This window comes from Sinohyriopsis cumingii, chromosome 18, assembly GCF_028554795.1.
Source record: "Sinohyriopsis cumingii isolate HCF-2022 chromosome 18, ASM2855479v2, whole genome shotgun sequence".
NCBI lineage: Eukaryota > Metazoa > Mollusca > Bivalvia > Unionida > Unionidae > Sinohyriopsis > Sinohyriopsis cumingii.
The window spans coordinates 21,510,272-21,522,434 of NC_142978.1; the positions used below are offsets into that span (position 1 = coordinate 21,510,272).

Here is a 12,163-nt window from a genome sequence, read left to right on the forward strand (position 1 = left end):
TCAAGTGTTCGTCGGGAGGGGGGGGCAAAATTTCATAAAGGGCCTTACTTTCCTCGAAAGGATGCAAACGCAAAGTATATCTGTCTATTTAATGAAAGTGTGTTTAATACTCATTAAACGTGTCCACCAATAAAACGATGGCCAAACTTCAAGTGACTGCACTTTTGTGTAATTTTTCTTCTTTTTTTTTTTTCTTTTTTAATAGCCGGGGGGCGGGGAGCGTAAACTCTTGATACACTGCCCCCTGATCCGGCCCTGATAAAATGTGAAATAGTTTGCCATATCTCAAAATGGTAAAATATGTATTTCATATACAATATCCGGACGATTTAGACTTGTAGGACTCAAAGAGAGTAGAGTGCAGTACCGTAACAGCTCTATTTAATTGCTAAAAATTACGAAATTATTATTAAAAGAAGCCCTAATTTTCTCTAGAACATAATACATAATGTCTTGGCTATGAAATAATGCATTGATTTCCTGTGTAAAGGTTATTTGCTCACCACTCCAGTAGTATCAGGACAATATAGCGCTGCATTTTGTTAAAGTACCGATAAACAACAAACATAACAGTGTCATTCACAGTAACACTACATTACCCTTAACTAATGGCCATATATATCGCACATCCAGAGTGAAAAACGTCATTGCCATCTTTCTGTCTCTGTCTGTATGTCTGTCTGTCTCTCTCTGTACTTTGACTATTGTTGTTGTGTTTAACCCCATTTTACAGCACACGAAAGGCTATTATGGCGGTCAGTATTATTGGTGGAGGAATAAACCGGGAAAACCCCGGGAAGAACCACTGACCCACGAGAAGCTACTGGTAAGCTTTCTCACATAGCCACATTGGCCGAATCCTAGACTCGAACCCATGCAGACTTGAGATGGCAGTCATCCATAACGGAGAGCGCTTTAAACCACTCGGCCACTCGGGGCCTCGTACTTTGACTAAGGAATACGCTAATGTACTACAGTTTGTGATCAAATTTTTTTTAAATATTGAACTGTGCCTTCTGAGGAAATCCGTTTGGGATAAGGTATTCGAATTCGTGTTCCGAAGATCCAGACATATTGAATGATGATTGTATCGTAAGTAATACACTTTCTCCAATACTTTAAATGTAAGAACGTTTGCAATCTTTTACCAAGAAAACTTCCCATTTCATTTGTTTTAACGGCAGTAGATTTGTGGATAATGCACATATTTTTTTAAAATAATTTTTTATTTTGATTTTCTCGATGATACATCTCCCTTGTGCTCTGCAATTTCTTTCAAATAATTAATTCCTTTAAAAAATAACACAACAATTCCAACCTTCCCCAACAAGAACGGGCAAACATATGTTTTCTCAAAGACAAGCAGAAGATTTTAGTTCCGTTAACTAACTCATATCAATCTCATACAGGTCACTAAGTCACTATATGACTAATATGACTGATCTGTACTCGTCCCTTTATTTTCCTTCCCCAGTTTACTCGGTCATACTTCATTTACAAACCAATATTAGCCCTTACTACCTACGTATGAACGGTAGTAATAGGTTGTATGTAAAAAAAAATGATACACAGTATGACTAGCTTGACTATCACTATATGACGTGGATGACTGTTGGAACAGATAAGGTCATTATTATTCGTTATTCAAGTGTCGTCTGCATGTGCAACAGTTCCTGATTTTATTTTGCTCGCATACCTGACTTATCCAGCAGGAAATACCCGGAAATAGACTTCAACTGTCTCCGGAAAATACTTATTCAAAATCGGTATAATTCTCCATCGACTCGGTTTGTAAATCATTTTTATGTTGTTGGAGTGTGACAGAGGGACCTAGTTCTACGGTGAAGAGACAAGTGGCGGATTGGACAAATCAACTCTTGTTCGGAATTTTTGTGTAAGTGTAGGTTGTTCTAAGTTGGAATTAGAGTGCGTGATTCATCCAATGTGAAAAACTCAGGACGGAATACAAGTAATTTGACCAATAGCAAGTGCTATGTATGAATAGTTCGCAGACAGAGAGGTGATGAAACTACATCAAAGTATTCACTGACCAATGTTTTCACTCGTTTAAAATGTGGATGCCATTATTCTTTGTGATCATGTATTTCATGTCCATTACATCAATGTCCGATGCTTTCAATATCATGGAAGAGGGCGCTCTAGTGTTTACGGGAGGAAACATTAGGGACAGCTATTTTGGATATACAGTTGCTATTCATTCGGATGCTGGGACTGACAAATGGTATGTACGATAAAAGAAATGTTAATGTACTGTTACCTCAAAACAAAGAGATACTGTGTGCATGTTCAAATATCGTGTTCGAGTACGTGCATGTGTTCGTGCATTAGTGCGCGAAACTGTTGTAAGAGGGTGGATTGAATACAAGTGTTGATGTGCGTGTCACTGGGTTAAATGTGCCTTTAAAATCATCCCTAATGATTCGAATTGCATTGCAAATTGCTTTAACCATACTTATTGTCTGCGTGCTTGCGTGTTTATTTGTGTGTGTATATAAGGATGAAATTAGTTGCTTGATGGATAGATGATCGATGGACACAACTAACGTAAGTAAACAAATACATAAATTGATGGATGGTAGTATACAAAATGTACCATATAATTATTAACAGATCAGAAAATGACACCCAACTTCATACAATGTTGTAATATTACTGTAGGACAACTTTGGAGAGAGAGAGAGAGAGAGAGAGATCTTACAAATTCAGTTAAACAGTTCATTCATCATTTCGATTATGTTTCAATCATATAGGATTTTTGTGGGAGCCCCTCGAGACAGCGATGCGGCACTGCCATTTATTGATCGTCCTGGTGTCTTGTATAGATGCAGCATCATCAATAAGTTCTGCCAGTCTCTCATAGTAGACGGTAAATATATGTCAATAGGCTCTCCAACTTTCTAACTACCTATCTTCTATCTTTCAACCAGTTACATAGCCACCAAGTTGGTCTCCCTTTCAATCTAGCATTCCTTAGCTACCCAGACTGTCTCTCTTTCTATACATCACTACCAAGCCATTCGGTCTGTCTTTCTACCCATAACTATCTAGACACTCAGTCTGTCTCTCTTTCTATCACCACATGGCCACCAAGTATGTCTCTCGTTCTGTCTCTCAATACCTAGCAATTCAGTATCTTTTTCTGCATATTACTACCTAGACACCATGTCTGTCTGCTTTCTATATATCAGTCATTACCTAGCAACCCAATATGTCTCTCACTAAACTCAGTATCTCTTTCTGTCTAGCACTACTAAGAAACCCGGTCTGTCTTTCTAACTATCACTAACTAGACACCCTGTCTGTCTGTCTTTCTTTCTAACTATCACTACATAGACACCCGGTCTGTCTGTTTTTCTATCTATCAATATATAGACACCCAATCTGTCTCTTTCAACGTATCATACAGTGTTCTTACCTGCAATGCATGTAAACCACGCAGATATGTGTGTGCATGCGCGCGCATGTTTACATACATACGTACGTACGTGCTTGCGTGCGTGCTAACGTGCGTGCATGCGTGCGTGCGTGCATGCATGCACACATACATACATAGTCGTGGAAAACTTCAGCAGTTTGGTAATAGGATATGAGTCAGTTTTATAGAAATCGTTGTAAAATAATGAACCACAGTGTATACACTTAGATAATCCAGAAATGTCACGCTCATAGATGTTCATGCCATGCGTTCACAAACTACTTGTCACGTTTGCAAGTTTTCTCATGTGAGGGTAGTATTTAATAGTTATGTACGTTGTAAATGCAGGAAATTCCTTTGACATTAAAGGTAATCTTAAACTGAAGAAAAATTGTAAGCATTACGTTTACAAACGGGAAAGCTATCGATGGAATAAAAAATATGACTTAGCAGAATAGTAGATGTCAATACCGTTTTATGCTGAGTCCCTCCCCCTCCTCTCTACCTCTCGCACCCCTTCCACAGCTCGTGGAAACAAAAAATGATGATCGTGGCGGAGAGCTTGCGGATTCGCAGATTAATACTTGTCAAGAAAGGCTAGCAGAGACGAAAATTGCCTGAGGCATGACACCCCCAACCCCCCAAGTCCAGGCCTAGGGAAGTTCAGAAGGAATAGTATATGTGACTCAGGTGTCCTGGTTTGTCCATGACGAGGAGTGTCGATGACGCAGGTGACCTGGCCAAGCCACGATATTTGTTGTTAAAGAAATACTTGCCAAAGGTTATAAAGTTCATGTTTCGAGGTAAAAACGTACTCTTGGCTTAAGCTAGCGTGTAAAGATACGTATACTGCAGTACCCATACTACGCAGAGCAGGAGGGACTGTGTGATCATATCGTACTCGGATGATGCCGGCACATATCATTGGATCAGTCCGTTTGTTTGAATGGGTTTAAAATATACAATTAAATATTTCATTATGCCTTACAATACATTTTGAATACTCTCCAAAATGACCCTCAAATGCCACCGAGATACAGTCTAAATAGAAAACTGGATAAAACCAAGGATTTTATAATACAGTGATACACAGTCATACAATCCTAATAATTATACAGCAGCTGGATGTTTACTCACCTAAGCATGAACTGAATGTTGACCTAGTTCCGCATGTATTAGTTTAAGATGAAGTAATAGTAATGTTTTCGGCAGGAAGATGTTTGCTTGATTTTATTGAAATAAAAGAAATCTGTCAACCCTCTAATGAATGGATATAATGCCTAAAAATTCTTATTTATGCTAAGATACTTGCACATTTTTTTTTACAATTTTCAATTTATACTCCACTATCAATACTAAAGTTAAACCATGCTTTCGTTATATATATATATATATATATATATATATATATATATATATATATATATATATATATATATATATATATATATATATATATATATAAATTTTTTATTATTATTATTATTACTCAGCTTTATTAATGTTCTTATTGCTGTCTAGAGGTAGAATTCAGGTGATACTGTGTTCGAATCTCCGTCCAAGCATTACTTTCTTTCAGTTAACTGGTCTTCCTACTCACTGAAAGTATGGAATCAATTTGGCGTGGTATGATTTGACTTTGATGAAATACGAGGGGGGTGGGGTAACCCGCGTATCGATACAGCTTACTTATACCCTGGAATGTCTAGGATGGTTTATACATAAATTCTCCAATTTGGGTTGTGCTGGTTTGTGTATTTCAGTCAATCGAAACTTCATCCTACACACTATGATTTCAGAAAGCAAAATTGATCCTGTCACTAGGACGACCAGTGCACCATAATACTTATGTCGGTTGTTCTAACGACTGACATGCAATGTATATTAATCTGCTTTTGACAGAATATTAAATAATTACTATAAAGCATTTTAAAAAATTAACATAAACTATTTGATTAAATAATAGCGAAAACTATGTAAACAAACAAATAACAGTATTTTACTAATATTAATTAACTAGATAATTTGTTGACTTCCAATGACAGCATGTCCATTGGTTACAATATCAACCCGCCGCTTTTTCTTTTTTATCGATGTCTTCCTTTTTCTGGCGAATTTGACCTTTGGTTTAGGTATGTGCGCATCAAAGCCGGCTAGTCGGAATGAAAATGTTAATGTTTCGGTCTTCAAATTTATACGAAACTTTTCATTCATTTGGACTTTTGTGAGGATTGGTTTAGATTTAATTCATAATAATTTTCCTATGACATTTTCATTTATAGTTTTGATAACAGAATTATCTATTAAGTCGTACAAAACTTGTTGACCTTGCTTCTGTATGTTATTTAGTTTGTGACCAAAGAGTCTTAATTTATGTTTATTTTCTCCCCAGTTCTGCTAGTTTTAAGCTACGTGAATTATAAATGCAAAATTAAAAATGACTTGAGTATTCCATCGACTGTGAGTTGAAGTTGATATGTTTATACCTAATGGTGCCCCAGGAGCCAACAGAGATGCAAAGCTAGTTGTAAAACTTGCGGTGTTAACCGGACAGACATTACGACCGTTTCATATCATTACGACACCGTTAACACGGATTATAAGCCAACTCACGTTCCATCACTGCGACTCACGTAGACTGAGCTGATATTTTTTATTTCCTCAGAGACTCGCCACATGGACTCCATGGCCTACTCATATTTTTAACCTAGTAAGCACGGGCAATTTGTGCCGACAAATTGGAGTGATAGTTGCTAATTTTCAGAAAACGTGACGGATACTAAGCTTGCGGAAAGAAAATAGAGCCCGCAAAGTTACTGAAAGAGTTTAATAAATATCAAAAAGCTGGCAGAAGACGCCAGTGTCTCAAAAGATGTTCACTTGAAATGGCGCAAGAAGCACTGTGCAAAATTCCTAAGACCGCTGTGTGTTGTTTCAACCCCTAACTAGGTCGACCTCTCTTTCTGTCTCACGACAAGCATAGGAAGTACAGATAAAAGCAACCGCGGACAGTCGTTACAAGTAAACCAAGTCCTTGACCACATAAGAGGCACACAAAGTCGCCGGTCAGTTGACTACTACAAGTTGACCCCGGCCATTACATTTTGATTGCAGTATCTCAGCGCCCAGTCAAGCACGGCGTGTATGAGGGCGGGTCATGACATCGTCACTGAGCATGATGACGGATTCAATCGTACTCTAACATAACGGCTGTTTAGACTCTAGTATACCCTTTAGATGTTGCTTCCGGAAAACAAGACTGCAGAGCATATCCGTCTTGTTTTCCGGAAGCAACATCTAACGGGTGTATATGGGTCTACTTAGAGCAGACTCAAATAGTGGTAGTTACAAATGGATCTCCTACGTCCAGTCAGAAGAGAAGAGAGACAACCAGAAATTTTCAACACAAAAATGGGTTTATTATGATGGCTATCAGTTATTCTAACACAATTATTCTAAGGACAATATAAATTAGGTTATATTTATTACATGACATAAAATTGAAGGTGTTTTCTCCGGAGAATGGGATATGGGTTTATGAACTGCACCATAAATAATAAATAAAGTGCACCGCCAAAAACATTGACGATGCCCATGGCAAAATGGGCAAATAGGAGATACACAAGCGAAGAAGTACTGAAAGCCTACCATACAGAAGTACACCGAATATTGTGGCCAAAGACAGAAAGTGCTAAAGATACGAAATATTACACGACGAACACTCATTTAATTCAGATAACCATACCAAAGTTCTTACAGTAACACACGGTGCACACACAGCAACCTCCGAAGGTGCAAGTACTAAACTAAATGGGTGACGATGCTTCCCAGAAGGTACATAGCCCTAACATAAGTGTAATGACACTGATCAGAAAAAAGAGCAATCATAACATCTTCTGGAGATAACCGTACTCTTGTGTTTCAAATAATTTTTCCACATTATTATACCATCTCGTGATTTTGCATCCTAAACGCATGGGCTTTCTGAGCCATTGTGGGTATTTAGAAGGTGCAAATAGAGATAGAAATGGAAAATTCTAGCTGAACGCTAAGAAATTAGACTGAATCTGCCACGCTAGGCACTGTTGCGCACGGCTTTATATTCGCCTTCCTAGGAACTGAGCAACCAATCAGAACGCCAGCTACACCACAGGCGAAGTTAATCAAAATGGCTGCGTCAAAACAACGAGAGGACAGTGGATATTACCTAACAACATCGTATTACTCACATCACAATGTTCATCTTGAATGGAGGAAACTGTTATAGAAACCTACGAACACCAAATAATTAATGTAGAATGTACCAAGATTAAACAATACTTGTATGTTCAGGCTAAGTGTTCGGGACCAACGTCGCCCTGCTAAAAGAGATCGCTGTAAGATTGAGATGATTTGATCTTACAACAGTCTCACCATTTATAAACGAAAACTAAGCTGAGTCAATAAATTGCGTCTGTCCTATCAGAAACGTCATGAATGGTTCCATATTGTTGTGGATATCATTCATTGCCGTATTTGATGATTTTGCGATTCCTTGAATCGTACCAGCGAAGAATATAGAACATTATGAGAAGTTTAGTTTTGCTGAAATAAAGTATCAGCTGCAGGCATAATGCACTGTGTGCAGCACCTCTGTAAGCGTCAGCAATTTGACAGTGATCACGGACTTTCTCGTCAGTGGAGCTGGAATCTCTATCAAAGATTCAGACCTGGGTGGCTATGGAAAACTCGTTAATGATGTCCGCGGTTGAGGAGGACTGTTGCGGGATCCATTTCATGGTTTAATAAGCATCTCGACCGAATCTTTGCCACGGTAAAACACTGGCGACTCAGTTGCTATATCACATTTGGCAATAGTATACAAAAACCCTCATGTGGTTAGTTCAGCATTCTGCTTCATATTATATTTGACTGCGAGGGTTTCTTGGTCGTTTGAACTCACTGGAATGTTCGGGCAGTCAAAGTCCAAGTTGGTGCAACAACAAAAAACCTGCATACAGCGTCGACATGGAAAGCTTGTACCTTTGTTATTCTTGTACAGGAACACAATTAGTGGAAAATAGTTCATCCACTCATAATGATACAGCGACAATGGGCAGTCCATGTTGCTCATCAGTAAACAGATCTAGGTAAGGGGAACTAAGCATTTATCAAGAGTTCAACGTGAACCATCGCTGGTCAATATTTCCGACATTTTGAGAATCGTTGCGATATTTTTGTCGATTTCATTAATAATGGTCTAAGTGTATTCACTGTTCAAGAATTTAGGGGCACGTCAGCGGCTATAGTATCTTCGATAAAACGACTGTTTTGTTCATCACCACGCACATGTAATTTCAGCCCGTGTTTTGTGTGGAAGATTTTTAATATGAAACTGTGTCTGTTTAACTAAGATATCTCACAGTCTGATGCGTCTCCTCTATAGGAGGTGATAGGAACGTAAGTCTGTAGGCTTTGCTTGTGCCTCTCGGCCTTGTATGTATGTATGTATGTATGTATGTGTGTGTGTGTGTGTATGCATGTGTGTGTGTGTATGTATGTATGTATGTATGTATGCATGTATATATATAAGTGTGTATGTGTGTGTTTATGTATATTTGTGTGTCTGTGTGTAGGCGCTGTCCCGTAGCCATTATAAAATGCGTTTATACTTATTTCACTGATCAAGACTGATTTTGATTCCAGTAGCAACAGGGGACGCCGCTAGAGGGCACTGGCGATCAAGATTAACGTTTTCTCAAAATGTCAACCTCATTACTCCCGGTACTTTTTCCGCTTTAATATGTGAAAAGCCGACATTATTACATCCGAATGTATTCATGGTTGAAAGGTCAAATGTCTATATTTAGCGTAAATGACACTGGGCCATTTCTACAACTTATTCAGCGGAAAAAAACGAAAAACTAATTTTTCAAAACGCTGAAAAACTAATTAAACGAACATATACACTCACCTACGCCTACTTTTTAAATACTTTGGAGTTCTTTTTACAAGAATAATGGTAAAACGTGTGCGAATATTTGCGGAAAACCCACGAATTACGTCTTTTTCAAAGGTCACCCATGCCTGCAAGAACGGTAACTCTTCCCGGCACACGGGCACGTACAAAATGTAAACAATGACAAAAATACGACATTATCTGGGTTAAAAAACACACGAAAACTTGATTGCATTAAAAGGCAGACGTTTATAGCAAGGAATCGGATTATACAGACGTACTGTCATTCATTATACCAAACTTATTACAAAATATTTGTACAACTTTTGTTGTGTAATATATTTTTGAGGTTAGAGACTCGACGGGAGTATCACTCACCGACTCAGTGATACTAGACGTATTGATTGTGATCACTGAGATATCATCAATGTCAGGTCATCTGTTATATGTACGATTCTTATCTAGAGACACTGGTATTAAAATTAAAATGTTCATGTTTAGTAGGGACGGAAAAGAGATAAAAGTTTATCGAAGCTAGCGATATATGTAAATAAACTGTTCTGAGTACCATTTTTGGTGAATATCAATATGAATATTGTCATCATAAGCTAAGGAAAAGAGAATCGATCTGTAGTATTTCTCCATTTAAACAAATACCTAATCATAAATATTTCTTGAGAACCAACCCAGTGCCAGTTTCTTCTCTATCTCTGATACCACCATTGTCTTTACTTCATGAACTATGTAATATTGCTCAAAACAATGGTCAGAATTATTATAAAAATATCGCAAAATTAGTACATACAAAATTTAATGTTGCACCATCCTAAGCTGACACTATAGAAATCCTGATTTACTGTATTGAAAACTTTGTGGAAAACCTTTTGTCATTGATTTTATTTTATAGATATGAAAACTGACCAAATATATCTTGTGATAGCTAAATTCTAAAATAGCAATTGCTGTTTACTAAATTGTGATTTCAGATAAATGTATATATATGCAAGAACACTGTAATGAATATGCACTATTGGTTTTAAGAGTAACATACAATTTCAACTTGGTACGACTCATGATTTTGCTATTTCATGCAAAAATGTTAAGGGGCGTGTGATATAAAGGTACAGAAAGTCTTCAGAAGTACCTGGAACATAGAAAAAGTGAATTTATTCTTGAAGCTGAACGTTCACAACACATTTAAATATAACCATATGTAAAAAATATGCAACTTTCAGCATGAAGTAACATGAGGTCAAGAATTTTCCAAAAGTGACCAATGACCAATATTAAAAATGGTGGACGGTACGTGTGTTTGAATGTTTCCTGTGAATTTATTTGAAAATATATCATAAAGATGTGCTTATTTTTGAAATCTGCACACTCAAATTAAGCAGAAAACATTCCATTTTAAAAGCAACATATAATTTCAACTTGTGTATGACTCAAAAATATAGTATTTAATGCAAAAACATTTGGAGGGGGGTTGATAAAAGGCACGGGGGACTTCTGAATTACCTGGAACATATAAAAAGTCAATTTATTCTTAAAGCTGTATGTTCACAAAACATTTCTATATAAAATATATGTAAGAAATATGCAAATTTCAGCTTGAAATAACATGAGGTCAAGAATTTTCAAAAATTGCCAAAGACCAGTATTAAAAATGGTGGACGGTACATGTGTTTGAATACTTCCTGTGAATTTATTTGAAACGATATCATAGAGACGGGTTCATTTTTGAAATCTGCACACTCAAATTATACAGAAAACATTCAATTTTTTATATATTCTATAATTATGAAAAAATCATCCCCTGTTACTAATTCCAGTCACCACCTCATCTGAGACCGTAAATGTTGCTGGACAACAGAGGACTTTCACACACGGAAAGAGTGGACAATGGCTTGGAGGGGCACTGGATGTAAATGGAGGAAATGTGGTGAGAGAATATTTACTAAGGGCATAAATGTTATCATTTAATGCTTATGTCTTCTCACAAGGATATATGCGTCAGCCGTACCATATAGAGTTTCAGATTTACATCCGAGGGAGCAAAAGTTGTTATTCCTTGATGTGTGCGTCCGTGCGTGCGTGAGTGTGTTTATCTGGGTATCCTCTAACGTGTTGTAATTCTATCTACTCATATGTCCTCAAGTGTGGTAAAATCATCATAATTGAGGGTCAAACATGTTTCGGGAATGCAACAGATAAGCAACTTTGCGAAATGGAAATCAAATCGTTATGAATATTAGTTCACTAATATAAATTTGGATACATTTAGGCGAAGATTGTTTCCTAAATGTTATGCTCTCATAAAAGCGATTTACTCTTCTCAAATCATGTCGAGTCATGACCATACGAGTTACCTCTCTTTGTCTGGTGAGCCAATGTTACCCTTATAAGGGGCACAACTTTATCGTCGTTCAAAAAGAGCGGCTTGGTTGGGTTGGTGGGAGAATTGAGAGAAGAATGGATGGATAGCTAGATACAATATGCTATTAATATTTTACAGGCTGTGTGTGCCCATCGCTGGTATGACCAGAAGAACCTGGCGGTTGCCATACAATTGTATCAGTTCCACCATTTCCAAAACGGCATATGTTACGAGACGGCTGTGTCCCGATTGAATTACTGGAGTAAATATCCACTCTTGACCCAACAGGGACAAAACATCGAAACAAAACCAGGTCCACAGGGGCCAGTAAACTACTACAATTGGGGCTACGGGGCTCTTGGAATGGCAGTTCATTATATAGGAACGGTAAGACAGGCTACAAAAAATCAAAGTA

At 37.5% G+C, this 12,163-nt stretch overlaps 1 protein-coding gene across 3 annotated transcripts in view; it reads left to right on the forward strand.

Annotated features, from left to right (window-relative positions):
* Nucleotides 1-12,163, forward strand: part of LOC149776198 (integrin alpha-4-like) — a 67,530-nt gene that overhangs the window by 882 nt on the left and 54,485 nt on the right. Inside the window, exons 2-5 of one of the 3 annotated variants that reach the window (XM_089942525.1) lie at nucleotides 1,710-2,242; nucleotides 2,772-2,887; nucleotides 11,204-11,313; nucleotides 11,887-12,135. In XM_089942525.1, coding sequence (XP_089798651.1) covers nucleotides 2,073-2,242; nucleotides 2,772-2,887; nucleotides 11,204-11,313; nucleotides 11,887-12,135 — 645 coding nt within the window. In that variant the 5' untranslated portion in view covers nucleotides 1,710-2,072. Of the gene's footprint in view, nucleotides 1-47; nucleotides 2,243-2,771; nucleotides 2,888-11,203; nucleotides 11,314-11,886; nucleotides 12,136-12,163 lie in introns of those variants that run through there. The other 2 variants (XM_089942526.1, XM_089942524.1) reach the window with 2 other exon arrangements.